The sequence below is a fragment of the Callorhinchus milii genome, unplaced genomic scaffold (assembly GCF_018977255.1).
Source record: "Callorhinchus milii isolate IMCB2004 unplaced genomic scaffold, IMCB_Cmil_1.0 Scaffold24, whole genome shotgun sequence".
NCBI classification, from domain to species: domain Eukaryota; kingdom Metazoa; phylum Chordata; class Chondrichthyes; order Chimaeriformes; family Callorhinchidae; genus Callorhinchus; species Callorhinchus milii.
The window spans coordinates 3,006,772-3,024,704 of NW_024704765.1; the positions used below are offsets into that span (position 1 = coordinate 3,006,772).

Below are 17,933 nucleotides of genomic sequence, written 5' to 3' on the forward strand. Positions count from 1 at the left end.
GCTTTTGTGTTTAGGGGTATGGACTGGTTTTGTATTGTACCAAATTCTTCTTTGAATGGTTCCCACTGTATGTCTGTGGGTTTATCCATTAACAGTTCAGTTCAGTTTACTGCAGTTGATTTATTTCTCATCCTTTCTAAGTTCGCCTTGTTTAAATTTAAAATCGTGGTTTGCGACTCTCCCTTCTCCCCCTCAAACCTTATATCAAATTCAATATCATTATAATAATGCTTTAATTTCATATATAGCACCTCATCACGTCTTAAAGCATTTCATAGAATATGCTGTAAAGTGAATTGACTGTATATTTTGTGGGAGAAACAAGTCTATTTGAGTGAATTATGGTCACTATTTGCCAGATGTTGCCTTACCTTCACATTGTTAACTATACTGGTTCGTTACTCATCACCAAGTCTAGTTCGCCTAATCTAGTCCGTTCTAAAACATATTGTTCCAGAAAACTGTCCTGAATACATTCTGAAAAATTGTTGCGTTGCCTACTGGAGCTATTCTGCTTCTCCCAGTCTATATGAAAATGAAAATCTCCCATTACAACCACATTGCTTTTGTTACATTCTTCCCTGATCTCTGCATTTATTTCATCCCCCCACTACATCACTACTATCTGGAGGTCTGTAGACAACTCCCAACAGAGTCTTGCCTCCTTTGGTGTTCCTTAATTCTACCCATAGTGTTTCCATGGCCTGATCACCCTGACTGAGATCCTTTCTTTCCACTGCTGTAATTATGCCTTTTATCAGTATTGCTGCTTCTCCTTTCCCAATCTCCCTGTCCTTTCTAAAGATCTTATAGCCTGGAATATTTAGCGCCCAGTTATGCCCAGCTTGTAGCTTATAATGCACTTGTTTTATTACTTATGCCACGTGCATTCGTGTACAGAACACTTATTCGGATAACTGTCTTCATCCTGCTCATATGCCGTGACATTGTTTTTTTCTCACTTTGTCTCGTCACACTTGTGCTTACTTCGTATAACCCTTTTTCTTCTCAGAGTGTTCATGTTTTCTTTGTCACTTTCCATAAAATCTGACCTTTGCTCTTAATCCTCCGTATTCTTATCTTTAGTTTACTGTATGAGGATCTTGAACTCAATAAATTCTGAGACAGGCAGCCAGTAGACTTGGATAATGGGGTGTGGAGTTTGGTACGAATGAGAATACGGGCAGTGGAGTTCTGAATTAGTTGGCCCTAATACCTACAAACACACATGATAAAGAAAGTACTTTGAGATAACTGGAAGTCATAAATGCTAAGCGAATGCAAGGATTAGTATTCATTGTAGATCTCTCCAGCACTTAATTCAGATAGTGCAACAACCGCAGGTAAATCGTGACATCTGTAGATCAGAACCATTTCAAATTTAATAAGATGTTGAGTTCCGTAATAGCCGAACAGCAACTTGCATTTATATATAGCACCCTTCACAAAGGGTAGCATCTCAGAGTGCTTAAGAGTGGTGGAGCTTGACTCTGAGCTGGGAAGAGAAGAGGTGACCAGCAAGATAAAGAGATTGAGACAGAATCCAGAGTCTTGGGGCGTAGCGGCTGAAAGCCGATGGTGGAGCGGAGGGGACAAGTGATATGTAGGAGACTGGTGCCGGCTGAGCGAAGAGGGTGGGTAGAGGAGTGGGCAAGCAGACTGGAGAGGTAGGGAGCTGCCAGGGTAAGAAGTGATATCAAGCGAGTATGAGGATCTTGAAACCAACCCTTTCTGCAATAGGGAGCCAGTGGAGCCTGGCAAAGACTGAGGAGTTTAGTACAGGAAAAGATACGGCTAGCATACAACTAACAATTAGTTATGCATCACAAATGAGATATTGTCATTGCTGTTTCCAACACAGTAGTGAACTGATTCAGCCCTAACAATAGTCTTCATCTTATTTTCTATAAGTCTTCTTTTATTCGGTACAGTAATGATAAGCAATATAACAACTCTAGTGGATTTTATATCAAGATAGCAGTCTTACCACAGCATTTCTGCAACAAACGCAATTTGCAAAACCCTTTTAAAGGATTTAAAAAAGCTATCTCAGCATATTTTAGATTCTTTTCCAAACAAAAGTCCGTAACAAAAACGAACAGAAAACAGTAAAATGTATTAAATCAAAAAGCATTGCATATATTTACAGCACTTAGTGTTCCTAATACAGTACTACATGAACAGATCAGGAAACATTTCTAGTGTAATAAAGCAGGCAACTATTTCACTGTGTACACAGCTTATAAGTCACATGGAACAAGCTGATCTAAGCAGCTTCTTCAGATGTTCGTGGAACGTTAAACCTCTTCATCCGGTTCTTGCATATTCGACATTTTGAGAGACGTTGCGGGAAATTGTTAATCCAGAAACTGATTATACAACCCAATGTTACACAACACGGAGGTTAATTCCATGTCTCAATCCAGACAGAAGACATCTTCAGCCCAGAGCTGGATCATACACACAAATATGGTTAAATTATTGGCCAGTTGGCAACAAGGTAGCCACAATTATAAGTGCCAACAAGGTAACTACATCCAATTTACATCAAACCACTTGGACAGAAATGCCACTGAGATATCATTTTTGGCTTCCAAACATTGGATAATTAGACAGTGAAACTGAAGAGTTTTTTCTCCCCTCACGCAAATGGATTTTCTAGTCACCACTGTTTGTGAGGCAGCATCAAAAGGGATCTTTTTTTACATAAAAAAAATCCATGACCAGTACCTTGACTATTGCTCCATGAATTGAACTCAAACCTTGGTCAGGCACTCCGGCACTGGAAGGCAAGCTTTCAGATTGGTCCTTTGTTAAAGAGAGAAACCAAGTCACTGAGCGTCCCTGTGTGCCTGGTGCAATCTTTAAATGACTTTGCTTCTGCTGTTCGTCTTCACTGTGCAACCCTCACACAGCTGTCTGCAGCATCTGTGTTTCAATGGCCCAACAGACCAGTACCTGGAATAGGAACCAAACAGGATGTTATTGCTTTAAGCGCTCTGGGACACTACCTCGTGTGAAAGGTGCTATATAAATGCAAGTTGTTGTTTGATCATTGAAAGCTGGCCTCATGTTTTGTGCACCAAGAATAAGAACTACACAGCCACAGAACAATCCGGTTTCTTCTATACATCACGCAATACTATCATTTGCTCTCCAATTAGGCAGAGCCATGAGATCAGACAATACATTTCACATTCTCACAACCCGGAATGTGGATCACAGTCCTTCAGCCCACAGATGCAGAATCAATGGGATTGGTAAAAGGCAAGACGGAGATGCACTTTAGGATACAGAGAAAGGTTGGGAAATTGGGATTAAATTGATATAACCTAATCAAATTAGAGAGCAGGCTCAATGGGCCGAATGGCCTCCTCCTGTTCCTGTTACTAGATGCAATGCAGTGCGTCTCTCAAGTCTGAGATGCATGCCCCATCACACTCTCCATCCCAACATACCAGCATTCCCATCACCATCGAAACCTTTTCGAGTATCTATCAAGTAAGAGCAACTTTCTATACTGAGCAACAAGAAATATTTTATTGAAATCAGACTCAGCTTCTACAGAGATAAACTACCCGGCATCACAGGGAAGTCTTTGTAAGAAACAAAACAACTTACCCTTAAAACCCTCTTCAGGCATACATACTAGAAAGAAAAAGAAAACACTGTGAAGTCCTATGATAGGTTGGTTGCGCACAGTGAAATTGTAAACACAAAACAACGGCAGACATTTCATCATTTCTAACTACAAGAACACTTGACATTAAAATAAATTAAAGTTTCTGATGAAGGGCCCCGGCTTGTCCAATCCCAGAGGCTGATTGTCTTGGTGCTGGGGTTGAATATTAAACCTTTCCGGATGAAACATTTCAAATTCCAGCAGTTTACCCAATTCCTACCTTGCATTATATCGTCCATTGCGGTATAATCAGCAATTGGTTCGTCCGCCTTAGATATAGAAAGAAATTGAAAGCAATTTAATTTTCAAGGATATGTATTAATATCAAATGTCTACGTTATTAGTACAGAAGAACGTGCACTAACTAATGCACCTACTTATCCACAATGGGGCCAGTCTCAATTACTGCTGATAACAGGATCCTCCTCACTGTCGTCTCTAAAGATCAAGTGTGGACTGAGGCAGACTAACTGAACACTAAGTTACCCAAAGTGTATGTTTCCATCAAAACATCACTGAAGTAACCACAATATTGAAGTATAGGGCACTGCCATCAGAGAGCACTTCGCTGGAGCTCACGTTCTCTCACAGCGAGGTGCTTTTGTGGCTGTGCGATCACTGGGTGTGGACTGGCCAGCTTACTGAGCAACCTCTCCTGTGAGCATCTCTAGCACTAGAAGTGATGTCGGTGGTGACCTGATGAGCCAGGATGGGCAAACCAGTTTTCGCAGATCCTTATAATGGGGCACCTAATTTTATGCACCCAAAACACCATGTTATAATAATGATCCTGTACATGAAAAACAACTATTAATATTAAAGCTTGCTTTTTTCAGGAAGCGAACCACAAAGTCACCAGAACTTTATTAAGCAATGGCTTTCATTAATTGGCTATGGTTGGAGTAAAGTACCTTTAAGAGGATGACAGATTCAGGAATTATACCCAGATTTCCAAGTGTTGCAGTGTCGTCAGTCAGCATTCGGCCCTCCAGTGACAAATTCTGATCAAATGGAGCAACGGAAAATGCGTGCATAATCTGCGGGTATGACAGAGGAAGACTGAATCCCAAAAATCATCACTTTAAACAATTAATCCCAGCAACACAACTCTCTGATTACATATTGTGACGTTATGTTGTGAAGACATCTTGAAAGTTCTCTTTTCAACAATTTTTCATTCAAACACCAAATGCGAATGGAAACATTTTCAAGTAATTTACCAGAAGTTTTGAGATCAAATCTATATTGGTCCTTATTGTACAACAGGGTCTCATACAGGCATTTCACCCGGTTAATGATATTCATCAACTTAAAATCACTAGCTTTTGTTCATTATAACCAGTACTGCAGCAATCCCAGAAGGTACACAGCTACTGTTCCTTACCTGTATTTTTAGCTCTTTCAATGTTTGATTGGCGGACACCAGAAGCTCCTTCTCTCCCCGCACTCTGTGGCGTGTACTGCGGCGAATGCCAGGTTTATAGTGTACGCTGCTGTGTGTGTTGCCAATACACAGATGTGCCAGTTTACGCCGTTTGGCTCCATTACTCTAAAAGCAAGAGATTTAGTCTGCATTAGCTTACCACGGTACAAGTACTTACCAGTGTATAAGTTTGAAAATGAAATCACTTCCTATTAATTTCAACGAAAATCTTAACGGAAGAATAATTAAGGGGCTGGGTGGGGGGGGAGTTGGGGGGGAGAACTGAACCCTGGTTTTAAATGTATAGTATTTGAATGAAAGGTTTTTATGTATGGTAAAGCTACGTTCCCATCTCAATTCACGCCCTGCCCTTTGTGGCCAAAACTCTGATTCACGTCCCTCCAAACTGGACTTTCCCAATGGTCTCCTCACCAGCCCGTCAAGCACTACCATCCACAGGCTCCAACTTAGCCACCGTTCAGCTGCTCGCACTTTACCCACTAGCCTTCATAATACCCTTCACTCTGTCCCTTGTCTCCCCATGATCAGCTTAAAGATCTCCACTTTCCACCTACAAATCCCTTCACGCCCTTGCTCCGCTGTGACTTTTATGAAGCCTCACTTTCCTGTCGCTCCTTCTGTTTGGCAAGCTCAGCTTTGCTTTGCATTCCTCACCGTCCGTCCCACCCTCGGTGGCTGACCTTACAATCACTATTACCCTGGAACTCCATACTTGAAGCTCTCCCACATCTGTGTTACCCTCCCTCCTCTCCCTCCGTTCCTGCTTGGTGTCTGCCACAGTCTCTAAAGCACTAGAGATGTTGCCCTGTGTGAAAGATGCTGTATAAATGCCCATTGTCATTTACACACACCAGGTTGCAGCTGCAACGACAGGTCACCAGGCTAAAGTCTCTGCTACACAATGCAAGAGGCTTTACATAAACTATTCATAAGCAGCAACTGAAACAAAGCTACCACACAACCACTCCTTTATGATACTGGAGTTAAATGCCACACTACCTGGTTAAAGTCAGGATCTTTCTCTCCTTCTATCTTGAATTCTTCCCTCTCCTCCTCGGCCTCAGAACCACTCATGTTTAGCTCTGGTGCACCTTCTTTCATAACCTGAGAAGTAAAGCAATCACTTGTGACGCAAACTAGCTACTAACACCCCGTTATACCCTGCCCACAATCCACAATGTGGAGTCATCCAGCTTTCGAAATTTCAACTAGGTTATATGTCTGAAGAGAGGCTGACTGATTTGTATTTATCCCATTATCCTCTCCTCCTGGGAATGGGGGGAGGAAAAAGGAGAGTCTAGTAGGATCTCCATCATTTTGAGCTGGCTCTATGATGATATACCTGGCAATAGAATATCAGAAGCGATTTGATCCTCTCAGGTGGTGGGTATTCCAGAGCTAAATGCAGCTGCAGTTCTCTAAGACACTGTTGATGACAGACCAGAGTCTGGCTCTTTGGTCACGGGAGGGGGAGAAACTGGGATTCCCACTCAGATCTCATTAACAGCCAAAGCCCTAACAAGTAGTCGGGTTGTACTTGGAGAAGCAGCTAGAAGCCTGCCAGATGGGGTTTGCAATAGAAAGCTACACAATGGTATTGCTGGTTAAACTCCAACACCACCTAACGCATACTCTGGGTTGGTCCCCAATCCTCAATTCCTTGCCTCAATACTCTCCAGAATTAGGCAAGTTTCCCTCTGTGTGTAGGTGGGATGCATGGAACTCTCAGTCTGGATGGATACTCTTAAGCATGGTGATGGGTTTCCACACATGCCAGACACCCAACTGACTGAAAAAAAATACTTAAACAGCCTCATTGGCAATCGTCCTAGTTAATAAAACACAAAAGTGTGGTCGGTATGATTTATACTCTGGGCACTTTACCTTCCCAAGTCCAAACAGTTCTCAGCACTTCAATTACATGAGCATTGTCATATACAGTCAATTCACTTCACTTTACAGTGCACAAGATATCTATTATACTATCAGCTTTCATTCCTAAATTACACTCGAAAGTATTTAACTCGGGCAAAGGATGCCAGTCTATATTACACTCGAAAGTATTTAACTTGGGTAAAGGATGCCAGTCTAACGGTGTAATACTTTTTTCCTCGTCTTCTCTCCATATCCCTCAATTGTTGATCGTCCTCTAACTGGACTGAAAGCACCTGTAATTGGTACCCTTTATAAGGTAAGTGCTCTGGGACGCTGGCCGCATGAAGGGAACTATATAAATATAAAAGTTGTTGTTTTAATACAGTGACTGCACCATTAATTGCCACTGGTGGAGGTAATCCGTCACAGCATTGGAGCACAGCAAGAGTGCTAAAAACATGCTTAATATTATTTTGCCATTGCACAACGCTGGTTCCCCTGTACAACTAAGCCTTCATCATTACAGATCTTCACCTTCTTCTGCATAAATGCCCACACAGTGAAGCTAACAAACTTGTTTGTTTCAGAGTATTATTGATGCAAAGTGTTCCAAGATTTGATGTGGAACTAGGAAGAACCCATACAAACAGCAAAGCTTAAAATCTGAATTTTTATTCTTAATCACAAAAAAACACAACATGATTTTCCAGAATGAATACAAGATTTCATCTGATAACATGGTAATTTTCTGTGCATTCAACCCATCATAACTATGCCAATATTACTTTGTTTTTCTAAATCCTTTGTTATTAATCCCATTTGGCAACTCTCTCCACACATCCCTTTATACCGTTAATACTCAGATTGATGATATCGGTCCAGTCTCGAGGGTAACTGCAAACCCCAACAAGCTTCTGAAGAAATCTGTTCTAACTTCTTATCATAGAATCTTACAGCACAGAAGGAGGCCATTCGGCCCATCGAGCCTCTGCCGGCTCTTTGAAAAACTAGTCTCACTCTCCCACTCTCACTGCATAGCCCTGCACATTTTTCGTTTTCAAATAGCTATCCAATTGCCTTCTTCTGCGATTCTTCTACTAAAATCCTAGGACTATTCCCCTGGTCACTGACTATTTTTTCCTGTCCTTTCAGCATATTAAACACTGTTTTGAAATCCCTTTTCAATCTCCTCTACCGCATTGGAAAAAGCACCAAATTAGCTCAGCCTCTCTTCAGATCTAGATTGTCTCATACCTGGTACCTTCACGATTTGGAATTGAAAGCTCAAATGAGCCACATTCTGGACAAAGTTTAGCAGAGCTCCACCTCGTAACATGCCAATAAATTGGACAAGAATAAAAAAAGAAAGCTCACCTTGATATTGTCCACAACTTTACGGATGTATATGGTGGCTTGGGTGTACTCTCTGAGGTCTCGCTGCTGCTGGCACAACAAGCCCTCTCGACACTCCACACACAGCCCTGCACGGTAAGAACAAAAAACATTTTAAAAGTGTTATAAAAAAAACCTAGCAACAGGATAATTTCAGTGAGGTAACAACAACAAAATTACATTTGCATATTGCCTTTCACGCCGGGGGGATGTCCCAAGGCGTTGAACAGGCAGAGTTCCGGACCCGAGCTGAGGATAAGCGTGGGGGAGGGCGCGGGGGGGGAAGCAGGGAGATCGAATGCACGGTCGAAGAGCAGCGTCTTGAGGTGGGTCTTTAAGGAAGGGGGCAAGATGGAGTGACCGCGGGATGGAGTTCCAGAAGGTGGATGCAGAGTGGGGCGAGCAAGGTGGGGGACGTGAAGAGCGGAGGGAGTGAACAGGGTGGTAAGTGGTTAGGAGGTCGAGAGGTAGGGGGAGCAAGACCATGGAGGGCTTTGAAGGTGAGGACAGGATCTTGAACTGTATCCTCTGTGTGATGGGAAGCCAGTGGAGTTGGGCGAGGATGGGGGTGACAGGTCACAGAGCCTGGTGCGGGAGAGGACACGGGCTGCAGAGTTCTGGATGATCTGCAGCCTGTGGAGGGAGGAGTCGGGAGGCCGACAATCAGTGAGTTCGCATAGTCGAGCGTGGATGTAATAAAGGTGTGTGTGAGGGTCTCGGTGGCCTGTGGTGTGAGACAGTGCCGGAGCCGGGCGATGTTGCGGAGGTGGGGAAGGCAGAGCGGGTCATGGTGCAGATGTGGGGTAGAAAGGATAATTGAGGGTCAAACAAGACCCCAAGGTTCTGGACCGGCTTAGCAAGGTGGAGTGTGCAACCATGGATGGTGATGCTGTCAGCGGCTGAGGTGAGGCGGCGCTGACGGGAGCCAATCAGGAGAGCCTCGGTCTTGTTGACGTTCAACTGAAAAAAGTTAGCTCTCATCCAGGACTTGATGTCTGACAGGACAGCAGTGGGTCCTGGAGTCGAGGGTGGAGGCAGAGATAGAGTTGGGTGTCATCCATGCATGTGGAAGTTGACCCCATGTCTGCGGATGATGTCAGCAAGAGGGAGCATATAGATGTTGAAGAGGAGGGGACCAAGGACAGAGCCCTGAGGAACGTCGCATAAGACAGTGTGGGGGCTAGAGGAGAAGCCATTTGAGGAGATGAAGTGAGAGTGTGAGAGGTACGATCCGAACCAATCAAGGACAGCGCCGTGGAGGTTGAGGTGAGAGGAGAGGCGGTGGATGAGGATAGAGTGGTCAACAGTGTTGAAAGCAGCGGAGAGGTCAAGAAGGATGAGGAGGCAGAGGAAGCCCTGTTCCCAGATGGACAGAATATCATTTGTCACTTTGACCAGGGCGGGTTCTGTGCTGTGGGTGGCACGGAAACCCAATTGGAGGGGTTTGTGAAGGGAGTGGCGGGAGAGGATGGAGCGAAGTTGAGAAGTAACAACTCGTTCCAGGACCTTGGAAAGGAAGGAGAGGTTGGAGGTGGGGCTGTAGGTAGGGAGTAGAGAAGGGCCCAGGGAGGATTTTTTTAAGGATAGGAGTGAATGGCAGCGTTTGTTAAAGGGGTGGGAACAGTACCAGAGGACAGGGAGAGGTAAGCAAGTTTTGTGCATTTGAATCAGGTTACCAAGTTTCAAATTTCTACGCTTGGAAACTAATTGGCGGCCAGAGAGCTCCAGCGTAAATAATAATAAAATCCATGACTGTTTGTGGGACGCTGCTGTGCGCAATTGGCTGCCGCTTTTCGCCCACAAAATATACAGTGAATTCACTTTACAGTAGATACTGTGAAGCACTTTGAGACGTCTCAACGAAGTGATAAGGCGCTATATCAAATGCAAGGATTATTATTATTATTTGACATAACTCGCGATGTCCTTACCAGGACTGGTGCTGTATTCCACCTGTACAGAGCCCGTCTCTGCAATGCTGGTCTTTCGCATAACTTTAATTGTATTATCGACAACAAATAATTTGTGGAGGATTTCCCATTCATTTGGCCAGATAAGAGCTACACTGTGCAAAGGAAGAATACAGGTTGTTGAATTTGGAAAGAACATAGAATCAAGATCTGAAAGTGAAAACAATATTAAACAGGAAGCACATCTAGACCCGACGAGCATGAATAAAGCTCTGTTGGTGAAAACATTTTACCCAAATCTTTACTGGTTCGGCAATGAAACCATGACCTTCTATGGCAATGCATTAGTTCCATTTTACACATCCCTTAACTTCTTCCAATTTGATCCTTTGTGTGAAGAAATATTTTGCAAACTCCACTTTTACTGGCTTACTCTAACTTTACGGTTGACTTTATGTCCCCTTGCCCTGCTTTCGCCAACCAGAGCAAAGTCGATCCCCATTTACTTTCTCAATACTCCATTATTCTGAGCACCTCAATCAAAGCACAACTCAACCACCTGAACTATGATGAATGTAAATAACCTTGATTGACTCAGTCTCTCACAGCTGGTGACAATGGAGGTTTGTGTGCAACCACACGCAGATGAGGAAATTGTGGTGACAGTGAAACTTTCTGAAAGTAAAGACAGAGCTCAAGACAATGTACGTGTACTATACATGTAATTCAAAAGTATTTCAAGTTTATTTCCTGCAAATTGAAATTGAACCAATTCATTCTCTCCCCACCCAATCCCTTTGTGGGCACTGCTGATTGACTTGCTGCATTTGTCAATATAACATCTAATTAAAATAGTATGTGCTTTAATTTAGTAATTTAGATTCTGTCTGTCTTGTGATTCAAGTGAACAATAATAACATTTATTAATTGTGTTATTAATTGAGGTTAATCCCCATCACTAATTTTTTTCCCTTCCGGTTACCCTGGTTCATATTCATCAAACATGTATCACAAAATTTTCAACGAATCAACTACTCACTTTATTGTTTATGGGGCTTCATTAGGCAAAGGTTAGCTGCCTCATTTGCCTACGTAACTTTCATTTCCTCTGTAATAAATTTTGTCCTGTACAATACTTGTAATGTTTTATTTTATGTTAAAGGCACTGACGTTCTTCAAATGGGACCCTAGCAATCTCCTATTTGCATGTGGAGGTTAACCAAACAAGAAAGAATTATTCTTTAGGACATTATTTATGCATTCCAAACACGTTTACTAGTATTTACCAAACAAGGCAAACACTTCAAATGAAGCTTTCACAGCATAGCAACCCCCCCAAAGGCAATATTAGATGAACGTGTGAGGGCAATTGTGGAATAAGACTCACTGTTTAGAATCCTCCTTCGTCATGGACTCGGCTGTGAACATGAGGCCTCCGTGAGGACAAAGCAGCGCATTGTTGCCCACTGATGATACAGGACTGCATTTCGTCGGCTTCCTTCAGCAAACAGAACCAAATCAAAGGATAGGGGAGAGATTTATAGTAATGCGCTGTACAATCAGCCTCTTTGCTTTCACATTTCAAACTGAAATGATTTCCAGGTTTCACTGGATGCTATTCCCTGATTAGATTTATGCCTCTTGCAAGGTGATTGGGTTCAGCCTCGGCAGGATCTCCCTCCTCTTGTGGCCCAAGGTATTATCACCCTGGGTTTACTTGGGTCTAGTTTTCCTTCGGCAAATGTGCGGATGTAAAAGCAGGCACAGAATCGTGGTAATGCACAAGGGAATTTAATGGACCGGCAAAGATTGCAGCAACAACAACTTTTATTTATACTGTGCCCTTCGCACAGAGTGACACCTTGGAGCACTTTACAGAAACAGGGATAGACACTGAGTTGGGGGGGAGAGAAGTAGAGGGTGATGTGGCCACAGGTGCATTTGGAGAGGTAGGATTTGAGGCGGGCCTTAAAAGACTGTAAGAGAGGGAGTGTTATACCCAAGTGATGGATGGGGGAGAGGGCCAGAGGTTAGGAGTGTATAAACTGAAGCTTGGCTGCCTTTCCCCCATTTCTACACCTCAGCATTATTCATTTAAGTTTGATATTGTTTATTATTAGTTTAATGTTTATTTCTCTTGTAGCCTTATTTAATAAACTAATTGCTTGACCAATGTTTATACAAACTGAGTGAAGTTTCAAATCAGATGTTGGTCAATGTCAAAACCCCCCAAAATCTAGCGAGTGGATGGGCAATTAACAGATGGAAAGAACTAAATTAACTGGTAAGCAAGTTAATGCGTTAACAAGAAAGCACACTCACTGCCAACTGGAGAATATGCACAGAGTGAAGCCTATATGTAGGAGGCTCTAGGACATTAGGATTCTTTCTGTGCAACTTCAAAGTCAAAGAAACAAAGCTCTATTCTTTTTCTCCTGTCCGGACGTCAAGGATAAACAAAATGCAGAACCTCTCAAAAGCTCACCGACCTTTAATGCAAGGTCAAAAATACAATTAAAAATAGTAATAAGAGAGACAACATAACAAGCAGAACAAAAAAGTCACCTGATAAACTTCTTCCATTCTTCAACAAAAAATTGTGAAACAATGTAGAGAACATCAGTCTCCTGCAAAACATACAGTAAAGAAGCTGTGAGCCTTGTGTGGATCAGACCATGATGCACTCACTTGTACCAATTCCTTGGACATTGTGAAGTGTGTGAGGAAACCCATTCCTAGTACAAATCACCTACCAATACACTTAGTGTCAGAATCTCATACCCCTCTCATGAAATCCAACTTTATACATAAACAACAGTTTGTATTCAAATAGACAGTCTCCTTATTGCTCTTTAATATGAATAAAACATGCTGGATCTATGCCAATGGAATGGCTCCATTGACTTTAAGCAAATTCCTCAATGCGTTGAACGTAAAAATTCCTGAGGGGCTAAACATATGAAAGAGCCTCACAAAACAAGTTACCCCACGGAAAGGAACATCTCTGATGTTTGGGGAGAAAAAAGATGACCAGAAAGTCACCCATTTAACAGGAATCCTTACTGTTATTCAACTAGAATTGAACAGTAGATTTCCATCAATATTTTTCATGCTGCTAGATTAGAAACAAAAACACAGATTTTCTTTTATAAAACGGACAGCAGAAATAATAATAATAATCTCTTTTTTTTTTACCTCAGGCCACTTGATGAGTATTGGTCGGTTCTTCTCCTGAAAGAGACAGAGCAGTGCCGACTTCTGCTCGTTCGCCATCATCTTGCTCAGAGTTTCGTTCTCCTCACCCTCCTTCTCTAATACCTTTGTCACAAAATAAAATACTCTGGTTAGATGTGCAGTCATTAGTTTGAAAGCGAATTCAACAGATAATTGAAGATAATCATAGAATCATTGAATTATACAGCACAGGAGCCCGTTTGGCCAATCATGTCGGTGCCGGCTCTTTGAAAAGAGCTATCCAAATCAACCCCGCTCCCCATAGCCCTGCAAACTTGTTCCTCCCCAAATAATTATCTACTTCTCTCTTAAAAGTTGTTATCGAATCGGCTTCCACCAGCCTTTCAGGCAATGCATTACAGATCCAGATTTCACTCCGTGTGAAAACATTTCTCATCTCCTCTGTTTCTGTTAACAACTATTTTAAATCGGTGTCCTCGGGTTACCGACCCACCCGCCAGTGGGAATAGTTTCTCCTTGTTCACCCTGTCGAATCCCCTCATAATTTTGAAAACTTCTATTAAGTCTCCGGAATAATGCCCTGGAGCCTGGAATAAGTAGTTCTTACCTGACACTGTACACAAGGCGAGTGATAGTGTGCAAATTCAGGTGACTTTGGGAAGTAAGCCTTTAGTCGCTTCCAGGTTTCCTCAGACACAAGTCGCCTTTCAGTTTCGGAGGTGCATAAGTCCCCTGTTATCACAAAAATGTGAATTATGACTCTGTGTGTGCATATTACAAGCTCAGCGCATGCCACTAACAATTACATTTGTGCTGTACAAACAGTATACAGTTCCAATGTACTACAATGAATCCCTTCAAAAAAAAAAAGTTGGTCATTCAACCCATGACTGTCTGTGGGACGCTGCTGTACACAATTGGCTGCCGCGTTTTGCCCACAAAACAGTCAATTCACTTTACAGTATATTCTGTGAAGCGCTTTGAGACGTCTCAACAACGTGATAAGGCGCTGTATCAAATGCAAGGATTATTACTATTTCTCAGAGCTGTACCATCTGTGTGTGGTTTCCATGTACCCTGAACCACTTGAGATTTAAAAGAGAACAGTTCTGACAGTCACATCCAGGTGAGATTCTTTGATTAGTAATGTGCCCTCAGACACACACTCACTCTAAGTTGCTCTATGAAGCCACTCTCACAAATGTGGATAATGGAGACATTTTGGAAAAGATTCCAGGATTAACCCAGAAGCCAGTGTTTGAGAAGCCTGGACCCGAGCCAGAAACACTCAAACTTGGAAAGGTTAGGTTCACAGCAGAAACTAGCAAGGAGCCAAGATCTAGATTCCTTTTGATTTGCTTATTTAACCTCTGCCCATCCAGGAGATATTCGCAAAGACCTTGTGTGTCTGACTGACGAGCAACAATCGTTCAGTGATTGTAGTCAGCTATGAACCAAAAGATAATATATCATATATATTTTTTATTTTTTCATTTCAGTTTTTGTTTCATTAAAAACTCCAAAACTTTGGTTTAACAGTATGCTTCTATGTGAAGAAATCGGGGATCATTAAAGAGCAGACACTCACCGTGTGGACAAACAAGGTCTTCATTGAAGTTCATGTCTTCATTGTCTTTTTCCCCAGTCATCTCATCATCTCCTTTAACAAACCCACAAGAGTAGTAGGAATAAAGCAATGCACACCCATAAAGAAACATAAATTCAAAAGATTCATGAAAGGGGCTGTCAAAGCTCCAGTCAGGGCCGAAGAGAACAGCGTTAAAGGGATAAGAAAAGGCTTTTCAGTCTTGAAGAGACATCTCTTTATGCCAGATTTAAAGTCTGTATATAAAGTCTGTCACTATATCGGGTGCTATAATAAAGGATGAAACTAATCACCTCAAGGAGTGTGTTATTAAAAGTAGCTAGAATGGATTATTGAAAATAAGGTCATGCCCAACCAACCTTATTGAACTAATAGCCAAAGTAGATGAGGGAATTGCAGTGGACATTTTGCAGATGGATTTCCAGAAGGTCTTTGATAACGTGCCACATAGGAGTCTCCCAGCAAAGATCAAGGCATGAGGCATCATAGGAAAGATAGCAGCTGATAAATTGCTAGAAAACAGGAGCAGCAAAAGGGCAACTTCTCTGACTGGCAAGAAGTAATGTTCCAAAGGCCCACTGTGGAATTAGGATCACTACTGTTCACTATACACAAATGATTTGGACCCAGATATAGTAGGTATGGTGTTGAAATTTGTAGACACCACCAAATTGAGGGTATGATAAATAATGAAGGGACTCCAAAAAGTAGAAAAACCTATGCTGACTTGCAGAAGGAATGCAGGCACTAAAAGAGAAATTAACTGAATAACAAACGCAGGAGGAAATAAATGTTTGGCCTGAGGTAGAACCAAGCCTAATGGTGAGTTACAAAGCTACCTTTGGCATGTAGGTTGTTGAGACCTTCCCCATTGCTCTTCCCATCAGCGAGGTCTGAATCGTCATCCTTCCCATCCAGCTGGTCTAAAGCCAGTTGGCGCCAGCTTCGGAGTGAAGTTTTTCCAACCCAGTATCCTTCAAGGCTGTAAAAATTAGGTCAAGCAAGTCAAGAACCGGTTGGACAAAGAAGAATATACAAAGAAAAATAAAAACAGAATTACTAACGCTTCGTATAATGTGTCCTAAATTAGATGCATCAAATGCGCTCCCAAGATTTGGTCATAAGATGACAAGAAGTGCTACCTTTGTAATGTGGTCCTTGTTAGATTAGAAATTATTTTGTAATCTTCATTTAATTGGTTCTTCAACCTAAGAATCCGACACTTCTCCATTACACAGTCTGCGCAGAGAGCAGAAGCTAAGGGAAAAAACAAATACTCAGTTAGAAAACAAGACTTGTCCATAAACCCTTGATCCTTTAATATATCCTCTACAGGACAGAAATCTCACTACTGCAATAGCAGCTGCAAAAAGCTACTTCTGAAAGATTTACTCAATTGCCTTCAAACTTAAAAAAAAATCTAAACTTTAAAAAGGCATTCAACATAACAGGATTTCCTTGGTAAAATAAAGGCAGGCAGAAATTATACTGACCACAAATGTAGACAAAGTTTAGAGATTAAGAATACAGATAACGTTGCATTAAACCCGGGCCCACATGTCAGCATGCAACAGCAGAGTGAAAAGGCCAGAAGTACACTGGAGACATAGCAGGAGCGCTTGCTGACTCGGGAATTAAGCAGTTAAAGATGCCGAGAATTCTTCGACATTGGACTTGCCCTCTCATTCATGAAGGTGGGTGGGTGTCAGAGGCTCTACCTGAAGTGAAGGAGAATTCTCACTGAAAGAGTGGCAAAGGAAGCCTGTATTATGGATTGTCGATTGCTCGAAGGAGTTACCTGGAGCTTCGATTCAGCCAGAATTCAGTGGCTACACTGATTGTCATACAAAAGTGCTTGACAACATTGCTGGTGAAACCAACCTTCACTGGGTTACAGTTTGGCTGTGGCCCAAGGATGATATTTATATGGAGCTGGCGACAATGAACAGTCAGTGAGGTCCACAGGGGTTAGACGGGACATTGCTTTAGCAGCCTCTAGAAACCTCGTAACCTGAAATGAAAGCTCCTGATGGCTGAGGTCAACTGAAATCTATTCTGAGTGGAACTGACTCCATCAATTGTGTTTCCTTCTCTGTTCAAGCTTTGTTGGCAGAAATATAGTGCAAATCAAAATGGACTTCTACAGATCTTCATTCTGGAAGCAGAAACTCCACTCCATATCCATCTCAAATGAAAGTGAAACCTCAATGGATTCCAAGCTATTTGTGGCTGCATCAAAGTGAACGAGTTGAAGCAGCTGCATATAAATCAGCTGTGCATTGGCTGAAGACTTTTTTTTATTCAATGTCTGCTGATACTGGTGTAATCACAGATTTCCATAGCTCGGTTGATGTGCCACTTGTGAAAAGGTTTTCTAGAAAAACTGGAATGCCACCCACCCTCCCCACTTTCCAGTCTGGTGACTGAAGCAGATCAAGAGAATTCTGAGGTTGGAGCCCATGTGGAATATGGGTTCGATTCCCGGCAGGTCGAAACCTTGTGCAAGTTTCCTTACTCCACACGCCTATTAATAATCCCTCAAGGGAAAAAAAACAATAATAAATTGGTCAATCCATGACTGTCTGTGGAACAGCAATTGGCTGCTGCGTTTCACCCACAAATATACAGCCGATTCACTTTACAGTATGTTCTATAAAGCGCTTTGAGACGTCTAGAAGACTTGATAAGGCGCTATTTCATATGTAAGGATTATTATTGTCTCTACTCAATTTCCTTTCAAACCTTGGGCTTTTGGAAGGAACCAGAATTCAAGACCGTTTGGTGCAAAGGATCAAAGGTGACCATTCCATTTGGAGGATTGCCCCTCAG

General features: G+C 42.2%; 1 protein-coding gene across 1 annotated transcript in view; it reads right to left on the reverse strand.

Annotated features, from left to right (window-relative positions):
* Nucleotides 1–2,097: 2,097 nt before the first annotated feature.
* The window catches only part of usp48 (ubiquitin specific peptidase 48), a 47,335-nt gene continuing 31,499 nt past the window's right edge, over nucleotides 2,098–17,933 (reverse strand). The window contains exons 13-27 of the mRNA XM_007897807.2: nucleotides 16,247–16,361; nucleotides 15,944–16,086; nucleotides 15,087–15,158; nucleotides 14,106–14,230; nucleotides 13,499–13,621; nucleotides 12,869–12,930; nucleotides 11,691–11,801; nucleotides 10,325–10,458; nucleotides 8,376–8,482; nucleotides 6,126–6,230; nucleotides 5,067–5,231; nucleotides 4,594–4,719; nucleotides 3,903–3,951; nucleotides 3,622–3,648; nucleotides 2,098–2,958 (exon numbers count right to left, since the gene is read on the reverse strand). Of these exons, the coding sequence (XP_007895998.1) occupies nucleotides 2,936–2,958; nucleotides 3,622–3,648; nucleotides 3,903–3,951; nucleotides 4,594–4,719; nucleotides 5,067–5,231; nucleotides 6,126–6,230; nucleotides 8,376–8,482; nucleotides 10,325–10,458; nucleotides 11,691–11,801; nucleotides 12,869–12,930; nucleotides 13,499–13,621; nucleotides 14,106–14,230; nucleotides 15,087–15,158; nucleotides 15,944–16,086; nucleotides 16,247–16,361 (1,487 nt within the window). The 3' untranslated portion in view covers nucleotides 2,098–2,935. The remainder of the gene's footprint in view (nucleotides 2,959–3,621; nucleotides 3,649–3,902; nucleotides 3,952–4,593; nucleotides 4,720–5,066; nucleotides 5,232–6,125; nucleotides 6,231–8,375; nucleotides 8,483–10,324; nucleotides 10,459–11,690; nucleotides 11,802–12,868; nucleotides 12,931–13,498; nucleotides 13,622–14,105; nucleotides 14,231–15,086; nucleotides 15,159–15,943; nucleotides 16,087–16,246; nucleotides 16,362–17,933) is intronic.